The 23,701-nt window shown below is 38.2% G+C and overlaps 1 protein-coding gene across 2 annotated transcripts in view; it reads left to right on the plus strand.

Moving 5' to 3' along the window:
* Nucleotides 1–23,701, plus strand: part of LOC127643121 (zinc finger and BTB domain-containing protein 20-like) — a 96,609-nt gene that overhangs the window by 68,599 nt on the left and 4,309 nt on the right. For both annotated transcript variants that reach the window (XM_052125701.1, XM_052125702.1), the window contains exons 2-3: nt 4,070–4,258; nt 18,270–19,838. In XM_052125701.1, the coding sequence (XP_051981661.1) occupies nt 18,290–19,838 (1,549 nt within the window). In that variant the 5' untranslated portion in view covers nt 4,070–4,258; nt 18,270–18,289. The remainder of the gene's footprint in view (nt 1–4,069; nt 4,259–18,269; nt 19,839–23,701) is intronic.

Below are 23,701 nucleotides of genomic sequence, written 5' to 3' on the forward strand. Positions count from 1 at the left end.
TTGTTAAGTGATGATATGTTGCACTTTAGAAGCCACAAGTGTGTTGATAGGCAAATTCATATTTAAGATCTATATTACACATTCCTGAACAAGGACTACTTTTAAAAACGTTTTTAATTTCAGTTTGTTCTGGGCAGATCTGTATTCTTTCATTTCGGCACAGGTGCTCCGCGGTATCCTTTCCGAAATGGTAACCGGTTAGATGGAAATAAAAGAACGGTTGATAAAGTTCTTTTTTAAAATGACAGTATTCAGTGCGAAGGCTGTGTCAGTTGCAGTGTTACCAGATCTCACATGAGAAACAAATGACCTGGTCTGGAAAACAATCCCATTTCAAATATACAACTGCCATCTAAAATCAATGAATAGCTTAAATCTCTCTATACTGCACCCACGCACACACTCACGTAAACGTCACAATAATTTAATTTGAATTACAGGTCTGCTTCTCAGTCAAAATCTGGCAGCATAAAATCTGTATTAATGCATCACATGTTATTAGACTAGAAAACAAGACTTTAAAACTGCTGAGAAACTTACTTTTTACCTCTTATTATGGCTGCATGATTTGGACAAAAAGTCATATTGCGGTTTGAACTGTGATATGATAAACACAAAAATAGTAAGTAATTGCATTTTTACCAAAATTGTACCCATGTTCTACTGCCAATAAATAGGTTTGGGCTACTCATTGAGGGCTCACACTTGAGTCCTCTTAAAAAGAAAAAACTCAGATCAATTTCACTTCAGCCACAAACAAATAAATAAATAAAACACAGAGAGAGAGAGAGAGAGAGAGAGAGAGAGTGTGTAACACTGTCTTCTTCATTTTCAAATTGTACCTGATTTGTCCACTTTGTGATGCTGTCTCTATTCATCGTTTTAACTTTTTAGAACCCAGTCAACTTGAATATATGTTATTGTAGTAATAAAATATTTTATTGATTAATATTATTTATTATACAAAAATAATATATTTATGTATTGCACATGACATTGGTATATATATATATGTGTGTATATATGTGTGTGTATATATATATATATATATGTGTGTGTATATATGTGTGTGTGTGTGTGTGTGTGTGTGTGTGTGTGTGTGTGTGTGTGTGTGTGTATATATATATATATGTGTGTGTGTGTGTGTATATGTATATGTATGTATATATGTGTGTGTGTGTGTGTGTGTGTGTGTGTGTGTATATATTTGTGTGTATATATAATGAAATCACTGCACTTTGCGGTTTAATAATCGCAGAAAGTCATACCGTGATTTTGATTTTATTTCGATTAACTGTGCAGCCTTACCTCTTTGAATCTGGATTAACCATGCATTTATATGTTGTAATTATATATTGATGTTAAAAAGGTCTTCAGGTCAAGGAAAGCAACATACAAACGTGAAATTAGGCAAAAAAATGTTGATGCAGTGGTTTCCTTCAGAATCAAAGCCAATGCTTATCATGTTCAACTAAAAATAATTTTTTTCGGACAACAGGAAGTGGTCTAATTCCTAAAAAGTACTGTGATAAACCCTTTGGCCTTTTGTTTATATATATATATATATATATAACATTATTAACTGTTACCAACAAAAAAAAAAAAAAAAAACATTCACACTCCGGAACAATTGAACCGGAACATTGTTTCTGTTTTCGGTCACGTTCTGTCAAAAAAAAAAAATGTTTTATTTATTTATTTTAGTTTTCGTTCCTTGAATTGATTTTTGTCCCTGATCCTAAAGGGAGCTCCACCAATCAGAGAATTCACTGTTACTGTGGAAACAAAAAATTTGGAAAGGGCACTGCAGCAACTGCCCGCTCCCATGAAGCATTGAGATTGATAAGTCAGTAAACTGCTTATATCTTGTATATGCAAGGCTTCCTGTTATATGCAGTTCATTCCCTCATACAAGATTATAAATTACAAGTCTATACCTTCTGTCTTATTTTATTTTCATATACATTTTTGCTTCAAATCAAAGTTTGAATTTTGTGGTTTATTTCAGAGCTGGTTAGTTTGGTTTCTTGGCTTTGAACTCTGTATTGATGAATTTTCTATGGAAATATCTATGGAGCAATTGAATGAGGAAAAAAACGTCCCGAACCATGGCAGCTTGGTTCTGGAAGTTTCACACTCCTTCCTCTTTCATAGGTTCACATTCACGTAGGTTCACATTCATGAAAGTGTAAAGGTTGGGGGATTGGTGCTTTTTTTTATATGAAGGCAGTGGCACATGACGAAAGATCAGATGTTTTTGTGGTGTATTATGTTGCATGGAGTTGATGCCAAAGTTCTGGATGCCAAAGTTACAGATGAATGTATTGGGGCTTAAAATCTCTTTTCCTTTATTCAAATTTTTATCAAATGAAGTGCTTTTATATAGATCCTCACAGCACAATCTAAAAACAACTTTGGCATTATTGTTGTCAAATAAAGTGCTGCACAGAGCATCACAGATGTGAAATATTGCTTAAATATAATTATATATGTATTACAGTAAATATACTACATAAACTAGCTTAGAATAAAGATCACGATTCTTTTTAAAATTTTGAAGAAAAAACAAATATTTCAGTGATTTACAAAACCTGAGCATTAGGCTACTAAAGAAACTAACATGTAATTTAATAAAGTTTCTGACAAAATCTTTGTTCCAGTCCATTTGAACGATGCAATAAACAAAAAGTAGGAAGTAGAATAGAGAACAGAGTAAACAGTGATTTAAGTTTTCAGTAACAGTAGCAATTATACATTTAAAATTATAAAACTGATATAAAAACATTAAAAAGTAATTAAATACCTAAATAAAACTTTTTAAATTATTGACAGTCATTAATGTGTGATTATTAGATATACATTAAAACTACTTTGATGCAGTCAGAATGTCTGAATGCCTCTAATAGAGAGCAGCAGGGATATTAGGCTGCATATACACTTCGCACAGGTCCAATATTTTGAAATATAAGATTTTTGTCCCATCTGCTTGGATATAAGCAGCTGTGTTTATATTAATAGCACATCAAGAGGGGCGTTTTGACTAAAAAAGATAATTTGGCTGTTCATGCACACAGCTGCATTCATCACTGGACACAAGTGTATGGGCACACACGCATGTGAGTGTTTAAAAGTAGCCAGCTGAAATCAAACAGTGCATGGCACCAGTATGTTTTAGTGTCGGTAGCTATTAAAATATTGAACTGAGCAGAGATTTTGTGACACCCTTTGCCAGTCGTTGTGGCACCCTGCAGTTTGGGAACCATTGTGCCAGACTAACGTCTTTGGCATTGCGTTTCTAAGTTCATTCAGCATCTCGTGCAAGAGCTCTGTTTTTTTAGATGCCATATCATGCTAAAAAGAACTTCACCCTTTAAAAACGTATCTTGAAGTGAATTTAAAGCTTAAATTTTACCACCTTACGTAGGCATGCCACTGGAATGTTAACCTACAAAGCTGAATCTTTGTCATTTAGAAATAAGATTGCATGATTTAATGATAAGGTTTAAATCAAACTTTCATTGTGGTAGAAAACTGAGTAAAGCCCATTCATAGATTCTGACTGTACTTTCTCACCTCTGGATAAGCATCTTTATTGCCCAGTTTGATTATTAAACCGTAAAAGCCTGCAATTTAATTAAATAAATATATAGTCTATGTGCTGCATGCTTCAAAGTGAACGAGTACCCTGCTCTCTATAATCAGCTAGCATAGAGTGTGCGTGATGATCATGATTCAGTGTTTTCAGTGTATGAGCAACCGGTTTCACAAACTCACTTATAAGCGTGCAGCACATGCAGATTATATATTAAATTAATTGAATGGCATTACAAATTATTTTTCCCTGCTCTCTGCAATCCAATCAGAACAGACCTGTGACCCATTTTACGATTTAAATTATTATTTTTTTTATTAATTGTGTAGCCCTATTTTTCTGCTGTCATTTGTGGGATCTTGATGCTTGTCGAGTGCTTGGAATACATATATGCATAATTTAATTACACCCACGTTAAACATTTTGTCTCTGAAAGCAGGCATGACTTCATTGTTTTCTCTATGCTTCCTCTTGCAGGACGATATTGAAGATTCTGAGTGAGGTTAAATTGTGGCCGCATCGAGATGAAATGAGTGGCTAACTACTGATCTGTGCCACTGCACCACTACCACCAGCAACCTGTAGCATCTAACCAGTGCCTCTTCACCAGCCTGATACACAAACACGCCCACATACATACAATTACCAACAGAACACCATCAGACTGTGAGTTTGTCAAGCTTGCATTCACTAACCTCATACAAAAAATATCTATATTTTTGAGCAGCTCTTTCATTTTGAATAACTCTGAGATGCTTTATTAAGCTTGTGTAGCAATGTGATGACTTGCAAATTATATTTTGCTTTAAGAGGTAGTTCACACCTTAATGGAAATTGTGTTCATTTACTCACCCTCATTTTGTTTCTAACCCATATGAGTTTCTATCTTTTGCTAGAAACTCATAAAAGCACAAAATGAGATATTTTGTAGATTGTCCAAACTCATCTTTTCCATGAAATGAAAGTCTTGTGGACAGTTGTGGGTTTGGAATGACATGAGGATGTGTAAGTGAGGACAATTTTCATTTTGGTGAACTGTTCCTTTGAAGGAAACAAAACACATGACATTTCCCCCTTATTCTCATTACTGTAATGCAAAAAAAAAAAAAAATAGAATTCTCTTTCAAGTAGTGCAATGCAAAAAATATAGTACTATACTTTGAAAAATATTGCATGCATCATGATAGTACTACATTTATGCTTATTTACATTTGTAGTACAGACTTTTTATTATTGCAACACAGTAAGACGTACTGACTGCTGTATTCTGCTGCAGTATGAATATGTTACAACAATACTCATGTTATTTCATGTTCTTGTTATTTATGCAAAATTTTTACCCTACCAGATATTCCTTATACTATCTGATTTTGGTGAGCCTTACAATCCCAAAATTCATTTCTCATACAAATTCTAGCACATAGTAACACTAAAGTTAATTCTTAATCTCCACAAACAACATGGGGAAGGGCTTGTGGAAGTTTTACACTGATTTGAATAGAACATGGAACATTTTTGCTTTCCTATGCATCGCTCTTTCACTCTCTCATTATTTCATTGGCTCTTGGTCCTTGCTGCTCTCTTGCTTGTCGGGACGGGGTGTGCACCTGTCGACTTAGAGGCCAGATTTCAAATCAGTTTGAAAATGTAGCTTCTGTGACTAGTCACTGCGAGTTGGCTACAATATGAAGCTTTTTGGTGCAAAATAGTCACAAATGTAAACATCAAACTGCAGCATGTTCATTTTACTTTTCCACCACCATTTGTGGTACAGCATGATTCCTCAAGTCTAATCTTACAGTGAAACAATAGGTTGACTTGTCTTGAGCTAAATGTTTTCTCTGCTTCACAAAATTCTAAACAGTGCCCCCAGTGGCAGAAGCAGGATAATTTTATTTTTGGAGGAAGTGCATATTGGAGCCCCATTTTCTGGGTGAAATTTTCACAGAGGGACACCAAATGTGAGTTGTAAAGTGAGTTTTTGTGAAGGATGTAATAGAGTGATGAGAAATGACTTATTACCCATTGTAAATTTTGTTTCCATGGGTTAAAGAAACATTGTTTTCTCCCATGGTTAATTTTTAATTTGGTTATTTCGACACTGGGTCATTTGATGACACTATGGGTATACTACTTCTGAAATTTTTTTAAATCATGCTAATTTTAATTGGCAGATATGGCGTTGTGCTCTGCCTCCTTTGGTGGACACAGTGCTATCTCATCAGAATTGTTTCCTTTACGGTTGCGATATCCCTCTACATACTCTACATGTCAACTGGAGTTTTCTATTGGATTTGCCATCAAAATTTGACACATCCTCTCAGCGGGTGGATTGTTTTTTCTTCTGCTTTTTTTAAATAGCGATCACTGCTTATTGACGCTTTGCCATTGTGACAGTGCATGGATTTTATTCAGTGCTTTACCAGCGAGAGGATTATTTCAACATCTTGTTGTGCCTCAACAGAAAGTATCCTTGAGTAATTGTAATTTTCTGAACAAATATAACTGCTTGATTGTGTTTGTGTGTATTTGTATACTCTTCACAAGCATCTGAAAGAGATGTTTGCTTAATGACATCTTTTTCATGACTGCATTTTGCTAATGTTTCCCACCTATGAGTGATATATCCCTCTATTTGATGGGCACGCGTGCTGTTTTTATGTGAAACGGCGCTAATCAAGACTGATTGAGTTCATTGAGTGCATGACACTCAAGACGCTTTGCTCTCGGCTCGTTTTCATTCTGGAAGCCGAACCCATCCCCTTCTCCCGCTATACTCCTAGTGCAGCTTCTGAGGAACAGCATGGGGGAGGCGCATGAGGACGAGGAATTGAGCATGGAGATTTGAGGAGGATTTTTTGCCAGCCCACCCTTCCGTGTCTCCTCTCCTCCATATATCATGTGGCTTCACCCATCTGTGCTAGCTCTGTGATTGCCTGGACAGAGCAATCGTTGACAATGCTCGCCGAGTTTGGTTCAGTTTATTGAGGGTGCATAAAACTCAAAATGCTTTGGTCTCTGCTCACATTTGTTCTGAAACCCGAAGCTGGTCCCCTCTCCTCCTGCCATACTCCTGTGGCTCCCGAGGGACAACACAAGGGAGGCGGGTGAGGACAGGCATAGAGAACTGAGAGTTTGAGGATGAATTGTTACCAGCTCATGCCTTGTGTTTCTTCTCTCCTCCATGTAAAGCAGATCTACGTGTGGGACACATTCACACACGTAGAATGTGATATAGTCACATTCGGCAGAGATGATGAGGAAGATGTTACATTGTTTGCATTTATCCCTGTCAGGCACACAGCACTTTGTGCATTGTTTGTGTTTATTGCAAGTGCATGATTCTCAAAGTCCTTCACTCTCAGCTTGCTTCTGAGGAAGCTAACGGCGGTCCCATCTCCTACCTATAACTAGTGATGATAGCATTCAGAACGCTGAGAATTTGGGGGTGATTGTTGCCGACTTTAGCCTGCATCACTCCCCATCTCCATTTCCATCCTCACCTGTTTCCATAGCGACTAACGGCTTGCTCCGGCTAGCTGCAGTCAATCATGGTGGTGTTTATATTAGGGATAATTTGTAACTTGGCTTCATTAGTGACATATGTATGTGCTCAGGTGAGGCACTTCCCCCTGCGGGCGGGAAAATGGTACAAAGTGGCATCTGACACTGAAAAAAATAAATGGCGAATTGTGTTCTCCTTGTTGGCCAACCTCTGAGTTTCACCACTGGTGGCGTTCTTTCCAGGGTTGCACAAACAACTTATTATGACTATGACTTAGCGGTACCCATTAACAAGCATCCAGTTAACCTGCCGCTGGGAGCTGGGAACGCAGTACAACATTTACTCCCTAATGCAGGACGGTTCTGCCTGCTTTTACTATTTTTGGTGACATGCCAGGAGACTTCCACTATTGAAACATGGATATTTTAGACACCTCCATGTCACCTAATAGCCATCTCGTTTTCCTCGCTGTCGTGAGCCAGGAACAAGGTTTTGCTACAAGCCACAGTTCATCAACTGCATAAGATCTATTGCACAAACTGTATCCCATCTATTGTTGGGATTGATGAGATGTTTGCAGAACTGTTTGTGTTTATCCTATATCCTAAAAAAGTGTCATGTTCCAATAAGGCAAAGTGCCCTGTTGCAATTGTATGTGCATGAAAAGGAGCCCCCCTGTGACATCTAGCTCATTTCACAGATGCATGGCACCATCTTCCAGGCATTTCCAGCTTGATGCTCAAGAAGATCGACCAAAGCTATGCCGCCTCATGTCAATGGCATTTTCTCCTCATTCATGCCAACATGGTCACTTAAGTCTTATGGTATCATGGCACTGTCTAGCTACATTAGCCATTTGGAAGATGCATTCTACCACATTTGGTATGGCACTCGGTCAGGTATCCAGATGCAAAGTGGTCAGAACAGATGCTTCAAAAACAACAGACGTCCGGCATTTGACTCCTGGACAGATCTGGCACATAAATTGTCTAGAACAACTTGTTGTATATCTAGCATTGATTGTTCTTTAGCCAACCGGACAGGGTTTTCATGTACTGATCAGAACTGACAACATGGTGGTTGTGGCATACATAAATTGCCAAGGGGGAGTTTGATTGTGCCCAATGATGAACTGGGCACATCAGCTTCTCTGGTGCAAGAAACATCTATCGATACGTGCTACGCATGTTCTAGGTCACCTAAACCATGGGTCGGATTTGCACTCGCAGCAGGGTGTTTTACAAGGAGAATGGAGAATTTGCCCTCAGACAGTTCTGATGAAATGGGATCTATTTAGGGAAGCCAAAATGGATCTGTATGCATCTCCAGAGACAATGCATTGTAGCTTGTGGTACTCCCTGACTCATGCTCTGCTGGGCCTGGATGCTGTAGCCCACAAATGGCCAGTGGGATGCAAGTATACATTCCCTCCCGTTCACTTCAAGTATTGCGCCAAAATGGCCCAACCGCCTATAGTTCCCCTAGTTAATAGAGCACTTGTTGTGAAAGCTCACTCCACTAGAGGCATGGCCTCTTCATGGGCACGGCCTAATGCTGTTTCCTTAGAAGACATCTGCCTAGCTGCAGGTTGGGATTCCCTCAGCACCTTTGCTAAGTTTTATAAATTGGATGTCACCTCTGTCTCTTCCCAAGTGCTTTTTTGAAGGAGAGTTAATCTGTGTATTGCGCTGCTATACTACCTATCTACACTATACTAAACTATCTTTTTTATATATGGTCATCCCATAAACCACAGTCAGCGGTCGATTTATATAAATTTCCACTACCCATCTGGCTAGTGATTTATATGCATATTCACACATATTATTGATTTCAAATATCTTGCGATGTTGCACTACCAGAATCGGTTAACGTCATCTCCATATCTCATCCATTCATCATTTTGCTCCTCCCTTCATATTATGATATCAAGAGGAGAATCAGTCAGTGCTCTAACTACCCCATTGGTGAGTAGGCATCATTGCACGTGCGAAGTAGTAGCATGGCATGATTGTATTTTCAAAATGACTGTCTTGAAGGGGAATGATTAGGTTATGACTGTAACCTTGGTCCCCTGATGGAGGGAATGAAACGCTGCGTATGCTGTCCGCGCTACTGAATCTTGGCTATGAGGGCCGAATATCTCAAGGTTTCGAAGTTTCAGAGATAGGATACTAGTTATTCCTGTGGAGATACCCCATAGTGTCAGTAAATGACACAGAGCCTCATTTCCTCCTTTCAGAGAACCAGGGTTACAGTTGTAACCTTGCTGTTTTCTCCACACAAGTCTTTTTAAATTCCACAAATCTTTGGTTGCCCCATCACGTTCGTCATTAATTTTCTCAAAACATTTTGTAATTTTGATCGGTGTCTAACCAGTATTCCACAAATTGCATCTTTCTTTCATTCTGAATTCTAAAACACTGTGTTTAACACGTTGTTGAATTATTGCTGATGTGCTATTGCAATTTGGCCTGTTAACATGTGTTATACTATTAATTGCTCATGTCAAAATCATGCACTCCTGCTCCACACTGTTCACATTTTCTACCCACAACACCTCACTGTGTAGGCAAGTTTTGCTCAGGCAAGCACCATCACATTTTCTTCTGAAAATGTATAAATCTATCCGTTACTTTCACCTTCCTGTCAGCATGAGTCTGTCTGGTTATTTTTCTCTGACCTTTCTCATTAACAAGACATTTTCACACCATTCCCTATAAACCCTAGAGACTGTTGTGCTTGAAGATCTCAGGAGATCAGCACTTTCTGAGATACTCAAACCACCCCAGGTGGCACCAACAATCAGCAACATTATTAGATCACATTTCTTGCCCATTCTGATGCTTGGTTAGAACAATATTTGAACCTCTTTACGATGTCTGCATGCTTTTATGCATGAGTGGCTGCCACATAATTTGCATTGTTAAGCAGGTGTACAGGTGTACCTAATGAAGTGGCCACTGAGTGTACACACACACACACACACACACTTTTCATATAGCAAACATTTCCACAAGTGAAAAGTGCAGACGTAGGCCCTGTTCTAAAGCCTAGTGAGCTGCCTACGTAGGCAGCATTTTAAGGCATCATAGGAGTGCTCCCAACATGACAGCTTGACAAGTTTGGCAGCATAGTTATTGCAACAACCGTAGTTAAATATAAGTGTGTAATTTCTGTGCCACTAGCACCACTGAATGGATATGCAAAAATACATTGTTTTTCATCAGCTTTCCGAATACTGTTTCCATCTGCTGATACACTTTCAAATATTTTTAAATATTTTCCTGAATCGCTGCTGTGATCTATGCACATAATATTTCCACTGCTTGTACACCCTTGTCAAGTGATGTGACAATAAAGCAAATACAAAAAATTTAAGTAAAAGATGATAGAACAAAAAGATAGTGTTATCTTTACCAACTTAAAGCATTGGTTGAGCCAATGTTGCTGTGTTTGGCTGGGTGGGTCGCTTATGGTTAATTCCAATTGTTGTCCATCATTTGACATGTAAAAAACAAGAATGAACACAACTGAAACTAAGCATGTAAATTGTACTTTTAAAAATCCTTGTGTGTATGCGGCTTCTCTTCCCCTCTCTCTCTCTCTCTCTCCCTGCTTGCGCTGCGTATTTGTGTGCATGAAAGAGAGAGCGAGTGCTAGAAAGTGTTCTGACGGTGAGAAAATTATGAAGGTAAAATAGTGCCTAAATGATTTGCATGTGCAGAGCAAAATTTGTGAAAGCGTAAATAAAATTGCAAGCGTAAAAATATATTGCATTTGCACAGAAGGTTTTGTAAAGGTGCAAATCAAGTTGCAAGCATAAGGTAAAATAAACTACTGCAAATGTGTAAATTACATTTGTTTGTGGCATAAATATTTCCAGAAATAATCCTATATACATTGTTCGGTTTTCCCTTTTGGTGCGCTCACACTTTTGACACAAATTTCTCCCTGAAAAGCGTTTTGCAAGCGCAAGAGGGAAGGCGGGTCTACCTGCTTCTAGTAACCAATCAATGAGGTTTACCTTGACCAGTTTACTCTGACCTGATTGGTTTAACATGACAGACAGCTTCCTCATCATAAGGCTCAGCATCATTCCTCTGGATATCTCTCCTCTCTTAAATTTTAAACTGAAATATTAATACATACACATTCTTTTATTGTAAGAGTAAAGTTGAGCCAACACCATTTATTGATATACAGTAAATATGATTTGCAATCTGGTGTTCAAATGTTTCTTCCTTGTTGCTGTTCATTATTTTAATTATATTTACTTCTAATTATCATTGGCATGGCATATTGATGAATTAGCTGGTATCATAGAACTGATGCTAGAAAACAAATGAAGAAAGTAATCCATTTAAAACGAAACTCTCTGAACAGATAGATAGATAAATAGCGCTTACTTATATCATTTTCTTTTCGTAAAATTTGTTATATGATACCAGCAAATTCCATCCATCCATTCACCCATTTGCCATGCCAATGATAATACAAAGTAAATGAAATATAATTAAAATAATGAACAGCAACTAGAAGAAAAATTGGAAAACCAGATTGAGAATCATATTTACATCAATAAATGGTTAAATAATACATTATTTTTTTTTAAATTAAAATAGAAATGTCAATGGTGAATTAAATAAAAATATAATGTATAAATATTATAAGAGAAGAACATTAGATTTAAATATAACAATAATAAGGAAAAAGAAGTGCTATGATGTAAAATTAATTATATCTTCAAAGGTTACATTACTTAAAATATCAGAGGGTATTTCATGTAAATTATTTAGGTCGAAGAGGTTCAGCAGTCAAAACGTTTTTGGATCAGAGAAAAAATGTAACACTGAAAAAGTTACAGCTTTTCAAAAAATACCAGTGAAGTGAGAGAAATGTAAATTATAACTGTACTTGTTCATTCTCAATACCAAAAACTATAGTTAAAGTTTAGGGCTGTTGATTTAACGCTTTAATTTAGTGCGATTAATTATACAAAAAAATGTCTGACCATCAGAGCAATTTAAGCTTGAAGTACATGCAACTTTGTGTTTTTTTATACATTTATACTATGGTCTGTCTGAGTACTCCATTCTGATTAGTTCATTCAAACATTTAACGCACAGGTAGTTCCAGTCAGTTTTAATCACTAAATGAATGCACCTACTCTCCTGTCCTCCATAATGAGGCATTGTGAGGGTTATATGCTTCTGTTTAAACTACCACCAAGTCTCTGAAAATAGTGTAGCAAGTTTGATGAGTCTCAAAACACAACATCATAACTCATGCAATGCTGTCTTTAAATCAATTGTGAGGCGCTACTCCGACTTGGAGAAAATTTGAATGCACCTGCACTGACCTCTAGGGCCTGTAAGGAAAGTATGGTTTAACTTTCAGCAATTTTTTGCACGGAGGAGGAGAGAAGGAAACCGGGACGTATCAAAGGTGTCTTTCACTATCCTACAAGGCGATTTGAATTGTAATATGATAAACACCATTGAATATTGCTGTGTTTCACACCCGCTAGAGATGCAGACTATATAAAATGCAGCCTTTTGCGGTTTAGTAATCACCCTAGGCCATATCACGATTTGAACCTTAAATTGCAGCCTTAATAGATACCATACCGATGTCTCAGAGGTCAAAGTCTGCAGGTTTCAAATCATTTTGGATGGTTTCACCTCTTCATGTAAGTGTCAGTTTAAATCCTTAAACACAAACTAGCCATGGATTATATATTATTTTATATACTATGGAACATTTATTTTAAAAGATCTTTATTTGGGGGCCTTTCTCAGAAAATGTTGATTAATTTGATCAGTTAATTATATCCACAACTAATAATCAATTATCGTCATGTAATTAATTTGATTAAACATTTAATAGAGTGACAGCCCTAATAAAATTATTAAATTTAAGCACTATTTTATTGACTATTTTACCCAACAATTTTTGTGTGCAATGTATTTTAATGCATAATGGAGCATCAGATTTTTAGTTTAGCAACATGCTAACACCAAACTAATAAAATCAATTGTGAGTCGAGTCTCATGCACTTAGCATAAGAAGCGCAATATCTATGACGCATAGAGTTGCTACCTATGTAGAGTGTTACAAATTGGTCCCTATTTCACTGTTTCTTTTAGGATGCCACACTAGTCAGTAGGCAGCAAGGTATCATGCTAAGTTTTGGAACAGAGCCTTGCTCTCCCAAAAATAAATTACTGCTCCAGGTATCACACACAACAGTATCATATGCAAGATTTAAACGCTCACCTAAGACAACAGCTGTCTATACAGTATAAACTGTACTTGTGTACTGTACTTGCATACAAAAGTTTTACAGGCACATGTCTAGGCACATACAGTGCTGTGAAAAAGTATTTGTCCCCATCCTGATTTGTTCTGTTTTTGTCTCATACTACACTGTTCCAAAAATTCAAACAAAATCTAACATACAACAAAAGCAATCCGATTAAACACAAAATACAGTTTTTAAATAATAATGTTATGTATTGAAGCAAAAAAGTTCCAATACCAACTATGTGAAAAGTATTTCCCCCCCTTAATTACTAAATCCCCAAATCTATGAAACTGCATTCATAATGGGGTTCAGCTTGACTAGACACACCCAGGCCTGATTACTGCCAGCCCTGTTCAATCAAATCAACACATAAATAGAACTTTTTTCAGCAACATGAAGTTGGCTAAAATGTCCCACCCTGTAGCACTCTATGCCAAGGTCGAAAGAAATTCCAGAAATGATAAGGAAAAGGCAATTTAAATACATTAGTCTGGAAAGGGTTACAAAGCTATTTCAAAGGCTCTGGGACTCCAAAGAACCACGATGAGAGCAATTATCTCTAAATGGAGAAATATTGGCACAGTAGTGAACCTTCCCAGAAGTGGCTGACCTTCCAAAATTCCTCCAAGAGCACAGCTACGACTCATGCAGGAAGTAACAAGAAAGCCATGGACAACATCCAGGGAACTGTAGGCCACTCTTGCATCAATAAAGGTCACTGTTCATGACTGTAGTTTTAGAAAGACACTGGCCAAAAATGGCATCCATGGAAGTGTGGCAAGGCGAAAACTACTGCTTACCCAGAAGAACATTTAGACTCTTCTGAATTTTGCCAAAACACACCTTGATGATCCTCAAACCTTTTGGGAGAATGTTCTGTGAACTGTCGAAAGTGGAACTTTCAGAAAGACAGAGATACATCTGGCATAAATCAAACACAGAATTCCACAAAAAGAACATCACACCTAATGTCAAGCATGGTGGTGGTAGTGTGAATGGTGTGAGGATGCTTAGCTGCTTCAGAGGCAGGGTGACTTGCAATAATTGAGGGAAACATGAATTCTGCTCTCTTACCAGAAAATCCTAAAGGAGAACATCCGGTCACCAGTCAGTGAGTTGAATCTAAAGCGCAACTGGAGATCTTTAGGAGTAAGTCCACCTCTGAATGGCTCAAAAGGAAACAAAATTGAAGTTTTTTTAAGAGTGGCCTAATAAAAGTCCTGACTTGAACCTGTTTGAGATGCTGTTGCAGGACCTTAAATGGGCAGTTCAAGCTGGAAAACCCTCCAATGTGGCTGAACTAAAGCAGGTCTGCAAAGAAGAATGGGACAAATTCCACCATAGCCTTGTGGAAGACTGATCTTGTTATCGGAAGCATTTGGTTGCAGTTGTTGCCGCTAAAGTTGAATTTTCACATGGGTGATATAGGTGTTGGATAATCTTTTTGCATCAATAAAAAAATATATATATTTGAAAACTGTATTTTGTGTTTACTCAAATAGTTTATTTGTGGTTGCCTTTGTTTTATGTTTTATCTCATTTGAAGATCTAAAACAATTTAGTATGAAAAATACACAAAAATAAAACAAATCAGGAAGTGGGCAAATACTTTTTCACATCACTGTACAAGCACACAGCTTTTTTCTTTATCTCATTCAACACTTTGTCTTGATAAACTTCAAAAATGAAGCAAATCTCCCTGCAGTAAGTCCCAGATGTTGCATTCTCGAAATTCTACTGTTTGCAACATGCTATGAATCAAGGCCTGTCCTGCTCATCCATCTTTTTCATATTGTTTTGCACAGTACTAACATTTAAATGCAAATAATTCTATTTGAGTAGAGAGAGGTTACATTTTGGTTTAATACTTGGAAATAGAAAACACCAAGTCTGGGCGGTGCCCAATATTCTTTACACTGTATATTCGCAGTTATTTTGGTGGCGAGGTAAATTTAAGAATATCACAATAAATTGTATTAGTGTGCTTGTTATTGCCTTTAAATTTCCTAAAGTCTGTGCCATTAGACAAGGTTTGCAATTATTCCTTGTCTTGCTAATATGACAGCCATAAGACTCTGATTTAAACTTTAGTAACAAAAATGCTGTTAGTTCATTGTTCGTGAATTCTCTAATAGATTTGTTTGCATCAACGCAGAAAAATGTCAGGTAAATATTGCTGTTTATTACTATGTATTGAAATATTGGTGCGCATAAATGAAAATGACTTTTGTTCATTAAGTGAAAGCATGTCTTGATTATTTTTAACTAGATATTTTACAGCATTTTAGCTTAAAACTACTTGGTTTCAATTGCTGTTTGGTAGAAATGATGGTCCTTCATATTAAATAAATATAAGCAAGATACAAGCCATTTCAGAGCAAATCGGCAAAACCGGGACTAACTGTGACAATTATTTCAGTAAAACAATTATGAAATAAAACAGTTTATGAAACTGAAATATAAAATATCAAATCATTGTTTGTTTGTTTTTTGGCCAACAAATATTTTAAATTAATAAATGTTTATAACAAATTAAACATGTGACAACTTGAACCGACTTAAAAAAAAAAATAAGTCTTAACTTAGTAAAAAATACCCTTGTTCTAAGAATGTAGTATGAACAAAAATAGTTTGAAGAATAAAACTAACCCAAATGCTCATTTAAGAGGGTTTTAAGAGGGCAGTTTAAGCTAGTGGTTTGAAAGCAAAATAAAAAAATACATTAAAAAACAACTATAGAAAACACATTTGTGTGATTGGAATTTTTAGTCTAATGTTACTGACAGCCCTTATGACAACTTTCCCATCTCACAACTATCTCACAATGCCCTGGTTTCCCACACAAATGTCAGAATATATATTGAATATTGTCAAATGGCTGAAAAATATTGAGATTTTTTTTTTTGTTGCTGTGTTTATATTGCCCAGCCCTAGTAAACACTCACCATTTCAGAAAGGTTAACTATTGTGATGAGCTAAAGCTAATTTACTAGTGTAAGATGCAGCACCAAAATGAGAATATTGCGAAAGTGAAATCGTTCAGCCGGCAGGAATGCACATGGAAAGGGGGGGGGGGGGAGAAGTCAAAGTCAAAAGAAGTGAAACCGTGTGCTTTCAAGTGCAACTTTTGTGTGTGTGGGTCTGTGCGAGATATTGTGCAAAATAACTTTTGTTACCACTGTCCACTGCAATTATGATTGATTTTCAAAATTGTTTGTACCCCTTCTAAAAGTCTGAGTTTCAAGGCATTCTTTTTTAGAAAATGTGTGAAGCACCATGTGCAAAGTAGACCATTTTGTGTTCACTCCAGTAGTTTGTGTACATTAGTGTTCTTTAATATGGTGACTAGCATGATTGTGTTTTTAGAGCGCTACCAAGAGGCCTTAACTTAAGTTATTGGTTGAATAAGGATCCCTTTGAAACATCATTTGTTTTTTTGTTTTGTTTTTATTCATATGTAATGCAAAAGAGAAACACATGCTGAATGAGTGCTGGCTAATGCACACACAGAACTGTAGCTCATGCCTGCCCTCTGTCTGTGAAAAGACAAACCTTATTCTGTCACTTAGCCAGCAGCTGGACTTTTAGTAAATAATGTCTCTGGTGTGCTAATTTGTGAAAGTTTATTGCTGTTTGGTACGATTCACGTTACAGAACTGTCAATGGCATCTGGCATATTGAAAAGAATGTTCAATTAATCTTAGGGTTTGTGAACTTCAGGTACTGCTAGGCTTAAAGCTAAAGTGTGTGTATGTTATTTCACATTTAATATCATGTCAAACATTTATACTTTTAAGTGTTATGTATGATAAATTGATATAGATGGGTGAATTATAAATTGAGAAATTAGTCTTATCTATGCATGGCTGGGTTGAATATTGTGAATTTCATTTGACATGTGTTTTAAGTGCTATTTAAAATGTTTAAATAGTCTTTTACTAGGTTGTCACAGTATGTTTTAATGGGGTTTGCAATCTTAAGGCTTTTTATAATTTGTTAAAAATGGGGTATATGGGAAGTTGTACACTGACCAAGCACTTCATTTGGAACACCTGTATACCTACTTATTCATGCTGTTATCTAATCAGCCAATCGTGTGGCAGCAGGGCAGTGCATAAATTCATGCAGATACGCATCAGGAGCTTCAGTTAATATTCACGTCAACCATCAGAAAGAGGAAAAATGTGGTCTCAGTGATTTTGACCATGGAAAGATTTTTGGTGCCAGTCGGGCTGGTTTGAGTATTTCTGTAACTGCTGATCTCCTGGGATTTTCATGCACAACAGTCTCTAGAGTTTAAAAACATCCAGTGTGCTTCAGGTCTGCGGTTGGAAACAACTTGTTGATGAGAGAGATCAACGGAGAATGGCCAGACTGGTTTGAACTGACAGAAAGTCTACAGTAACTCAGAAAACCCCACTGTATAATTGTAGCGAGCAGAACAGCATCTCAGAATGCTATTCTGAGATGCAGGTTGGGGCTCTTTTGGTGGCATGAGAGGGACCTACACAATATAAGGCAGGTGGTTTTTATGTTATGTGTAATGTATTGTGGCTGATCGTTATATATTATCTATTACATTTTCTTTCTTATTTTGTTCCAGTTATGGTGCTCTATGAAATCATTATACTTGAATAGACTTTTCTGCCTTAATCCTGACCTCTAAAAAAGAGTCTTGAAATTGCAAACACCACAAATCAATGTCATTGTTGAAGTGAGAGGGAAATGTCATTTTTTTTTTTTTTTAAATTAAAGCTTGAATTTTGTTTTGGATAAATAGGGATCCATTTGGAATGTTTTTTAAATGTGTAAAAATGTATTTATATCTGATTTAGTTTCTATTTGTGTTTTTGTCTGCTGCACAGGTGACATCAGGTGCAAGGGGATGACCGAACGCATTCACCACATTAATCTCCACAACTTTAGCAATTCTGTACTTGAGACCCTCAATGAGCAGCGAAACCGTGGGCACTTCTGTGACGTGACCGTTCGGATCCATGGTAGCATGCTGCGAGCTCACCGTTGTGTGCTGGCTGCAGGGAGCCCCTTCTTTCAGGACAAGCTGCTCCTGGGCTACAGCGACATCGAGATCCCCTCTGTGGTATCCGTACAGTCCATCCAGAAGCTGATTGACTTCATGTACAGTGGCGTGCTGCGGGTCTCCCAGTCCGAGGCCCTACAGATCCTCACAGCTGCCAGCATTCTTCAAATCAAGACAGTTATCGATGAGTGCACCCGCATTGTTTCGCAGAATGTCGGCATCTCTGGATCTGGCAGCTTCCCTGTCATCCAGGTTGACTCGGGCCAAGAGACGCCAAGGGGAACTCCAGAGTCTGGCACATCCGGTCCCAGTAGTGATGCCGAATCAGGCTACATGCAAACAACATCACACCAGAGCCTTGACCGTGGTTATTCCTCACTTTATTACAGCTGTTCTGGGTTGGGCCTGCAAAATGGTACCCGGGGAAACCGCTCCCACTATGCCAGTGCTGTGGTTGCAGCCAGCTATGAATCACCACTTCCACTACAGCAGAAGGAGGGCGGGCAGGACCCTGCCTGGATCACACGCATCCACGAGCGTTCCCAACAGATGGAACGCTTCCTGGCCACGTCAGAGACTACACACTGTCGCAAACAACCTCGACCTGTGAGGCTCCAGACAGGTGACATTCACATCAAGCAGGAACAGGGTGATGAGTACAACTGCTATGGACTCGAGGACTGTCGTGAGGACAACGAACAGCCGGAGTGTACCGATAGCGAACCCAAAGGTGAGAGCTTTGACTCAGGCGTCAGCTCCTCCATTGGCACTGAGACTGATTCTGTTGAGCAGCCCTTGTCTGGGTTCAGTCGAGAAAATTGTCTAAATAAAGGCCAACAAGGGGAGGGTGGAACTCCGGTGCAGATCGAGGTCAACGACTCGTCTCCAGAGCAGACCCATGAGGCGGTTGAAGATGGTGGTGGAAATGGCTCTGTGCTAGAAGGTGGTGAACTTGGAATCCATCAGCCACTTCAAGCCAACCTAGCTGCATCCCAGTCCGTGCCAGGTGGGCAACTGTACCTGCGTCCAGGTGAGCCACTTACCAGCAACCTGCGCATGCCCCTCACCTTGACCAGCAACACGCAGGTAATGGGAACTGCAGGCAACACTTACTTGCCCACACTCTTTGCAACCCAATCATCCAGCGACAACAAGCCTTTCCTCTTCAGTCTGCCCCAGTCCATGGGGAGTCAGCAGCCCCAATTTGTGGCAGTGCCCTCTCCCAGCATGCCCCCGTTCCCCACTGGGCTGTCAGTGCCACCAGGTGGAGGTCAACAACAAGGTGGTGTGGCAGTGGGACAGCATGGGGAGAAGAAGCCCTACGCGTGTACTCTCTGTTCTAAGACCTTTACTGCCAAACAAAACTACGTAAAACACATGTTTGTGCACACTGGTGAGTACCCTTGTGCCTCATCTCCATATATTTTGCTAGTTTAGTCAAAAAATCTAATAGAGAAGTGTTGATCAGAAGTAATTAAGGCAAGCTTTTGCGTCATCTTAAATAATTGGTAGCAATTATTGACTGTACAGTGAATGATACTCTCTCCCTTTCAAGGCAAGTCAGTCCATTCAGCAGCCATCTTAGGAATGCTCCAAGGCAGCTATTTCCTTTGGATGCATGCAGCATAAAAGCACAGCTCCATTCTGCTTGAATGGGGAAAGACCGTAATCTCCAAAACAGTTTGTCAAGATTTAAGAGAAAATAACATATTTCTAGTCAGCCGTAAAACTTGACACCAATGGTATCTTAAAATGTGTTTCATTAGCTCAAATCACCCCAACAAAAAAAAAAAACACTGGCTTCCGGGCTGGTCGCATTAATGTATTTGCACATGTCTGTGTCTGATTGGCTGTTTTATAGTAAAGCGGGAATTTTCTACAATTGCTATATTGGACATTCCAGTTTCTCCCATTAAAGTGCACTCAGTAACTTTTTGCTTGTGTAATCTTGAACTTACAGTGACACCTAGTGGTGTGGATGCAACACCATTCAAAATGAATAGTTTTCCGTTGCAGATGCCATTGTAAAAATTCACTATTGCAATCAGCCATGATTAATTGAAGAGTGAAAGAAAACAAATAACAAGACGGCTACTGAGATTTAGCAAGTAACATTCAGCTTGTCATGTGGTTCTAAAATTGCAGCCCGGCGCCCCTTCGCCATGTAGAATAAAACAGCTTTTATAAGGTTATGACTAGAATCCTCATCTCATATGAGTGGTCTTGATTTTACACTCATGTTTCAAAATTATAATTTATTTTGAAGAAACTTTTTAAATGGGGAAAAAATTACTGAGTGCACCTTTAATACAAGGGATCCATCTCAGGCTAAAAAGTATTGGGCTAAATAGTCTAGGCTAAATAGAAAAGAAGAAATGCTTCTTTCAAAATATCATTATCGTACTGTCACAGAGTATAAATAATTTATATAAAGAAAAGGAGGTGCTTTTTCAGGCGACACTAGAGAGAGACACTATGCTAGGTAGAGGGTGAACATTGTATTTTGATGGCATAACAGTCATACAAGTTGAGTAACTATAAGTCACTGTAACTGTAACACTAAGACAGTACTAAGTTTGCCAGGTGCAACAGCCACCTTTAAGTTTCCAGTTTCAAAAACTTACAAATGCCAATCATCACAAGTGAGATTGCTACAAGTGGTCATGAGAATGACTTCATCACACTTCAGAGCTAGAGTGCACTGTGATTAACACATAAGCAGTCTATTAGCTATAATTTTACAGTTATTAATCTAGTGCTTGATCCTGATCTGTACACACCCTCTTAAGGCAGGCTTTATGAGACCAATGTCTTGTATACTTAAAAAGATTACAGTAACTACCCTAGTCAATAAGTAAAGTGTTTACTTAATGAACCTGAGCCTCATTGGTTGACACAGGATTGCCAGGTCAATTTATGACTCAATGAGACCTCTGCTCTAAGCTGTTTTGATTACTTGCGTATTTTGCTGTTTTCAACTCGCAAAGTCTAAGGTTTACACAGAATATGTAACTCAAGCTATTTGATAAATGTGTGCTAGTTCCTGTTTTGTGAGTGTACACTCACCTAAAGGATTATTAGGAACACCTGTTCAATTTCTCATTAATGCAATTATCTAATCAACCAATCACATGGCAGTTGCTTCAATGCATTTAGGGGTGTGGTCCTGGTCAAGACAATCTCCTGAACTCCAAACTGAATGTCAGAATGGGAAAGAAAGGTGATTTAAGCAATTTTGAGCGTGGCATGGTTGTTGGTGCCAGAGGGGCCGGTCTGAGTATTTCACAATCTGCTCAGTTACAGGGATTTTCACGCACAACCATTTCTAGTGTTTACAAAGAATGGTGTGAAAAGGGAAAAACATCCAGTATGCGGCAGTCCTGTGGGCGAAAATGCCCTGTTGATGCTAGAGGTCAGAGGAGAATGGGCCGACTGATTCAAGCTGATAGAAGAGCAACTTTGCCTGAAATAAACACTCGTTACAACCGAGGTATGCAGCAAAGCATTTGTGAAGCCACAACACGCACAACCTTGAGGCGGATGGGCTACAACAGCAGAAGACCCCACCGGGTACCACTCATCTCCACTACAAATAAGAAAAAGAGGCTACAATTTGCAAGAGCTCACCAAAATTGGACAGTTGAAAACTGGAAAAATGTTGCCTGGTCTGATGAGTCTCGATTTCTTTTGAGACATTCAGATGGTAGAGTCAGAATTTGGCGTAAACAGAATGAGAACATGGATCCATTATGCCTTGTTACCACTGTGCAGGCTGGTGGTGGTGGTGTAATGGTGTGGGGGATGTTTTCTTGGCACATTTTAGGCCCCTTAGTGCCAATTGGGCATTGTTTAAATGCCACTGCCTACCTGAGCATTGTTTCTGACCATGTCCATCCCTTTATGGCCACCATGTACCCATCCTCTGATGGCTACTTCCAGCAGGATAATGCACCATGTCACAAAGCTCGAATCATTTCAAATTGGTTTCTTGAACATGACAGTGAGTTCACTGTACTAAAATGGCCCCCACAGTCACCAGATCTCAACCCAATAGAGCATCTTTGGGATGTGGTGGAACGGAAGCTTCATGCTCTGGATGTGCATCCCACAAATCTTCATCAACTGCAAGATGCTATCCTATCAATATGGGCCAACATTTCTAAAGAATGCTTTCAGCACCTTGTTGAATCAATGCCACGTAGAATTAAGGCAGTTCTGAAGGCGAAAGGGGGTCTAACACAGTATTAGTATGGTGTTCCTAATAATCCTTTAGGTGAGTGTATATATGTGGGTGTGGTCTTGTCTTTGAAAAAAGTCTGCACCAAAGTTTTGACATGCCACAACATCAATGCTGTCATTTTATCAAGCTGGTTTACATCCAAACCATCTTGCAGTCTTTAGGGGATAGTCTCCTTGAGCAACCTGGGGTTTTTAAAGTGACTTCTCCAAGTTCACAATGGTTAGAGATGCAGGGTTGGGGTTTCAGTAACTTCCTGAGAGTCTGAGTCACCACTTCACGAGATTGTGGGTGGACAAATAAAAATTCAGAAAATAAAAATCCCATTCATTTTCTCCGTAGACTAATTGATTATTAAAATTATATCAACAATAACTTATAAACATTTAAAGACAGACATACTGTGAGCTCTGAGGTTGTTAATCGATCATATATTCTTTTATTGAAGCCAATGTTCTTTTAACTTCATTCTTAAAAAAAAAAAAATTTAATTGCGGAATTCTTTGTGAAGAACTTCACTAACTGTGAATCCTGATGAGATAAATCCACCAATAAGTGGGTTGCGGCAAACAAAGTGTGGCAATCGAACCCTGCAGTAACTGTCCTCTCCCATTATGCACCGTGAATGATGCAATCAGGTCATTCTCCCTACATTCTTAAACTACTGATATATTTTGATATATTTGATTATTTTGCTGTACAATTAAAGTATATTGTTTCTAGGCTTATAATCAACAACTGAAAATCTAAACTTTTATATATTTCCAGAGTTTTTATTTGATTACTCAGTTTGGAATGCTTAATGGGATTGTAGTTCATTCCCTCATTGACGACCTGAAGTGCAGAGTCTTTGTCTTTTTGTCTGATTTTCAAATATTTTTTGCTTCAAATCAAATCTTGTAATGTTGTGATTCTCCTCAGAGCTGGTTGATTTTGTTTATGGTTTCAAACTCTTTTATGAAGAATTAAAAAGAAATCCCTATTGATTAAATAAATGCGAAAATACTTTTGGAACCAAG

Source organism: Xyrauchen texanus, chromosome 4 (assembly GCF_025860055.1).
Source record: "Xyrauchen texanus isolate HMW12.3.18 chromosome 4, RBS_HiC_50CHRs, whole genome shotgun sequence".
NCBI lineage: Eukaryota > Metazoa > Chordata > Actinopteri > Cypriniformes > Catostomidae > Xyrauchen > Xyrauchen texanus.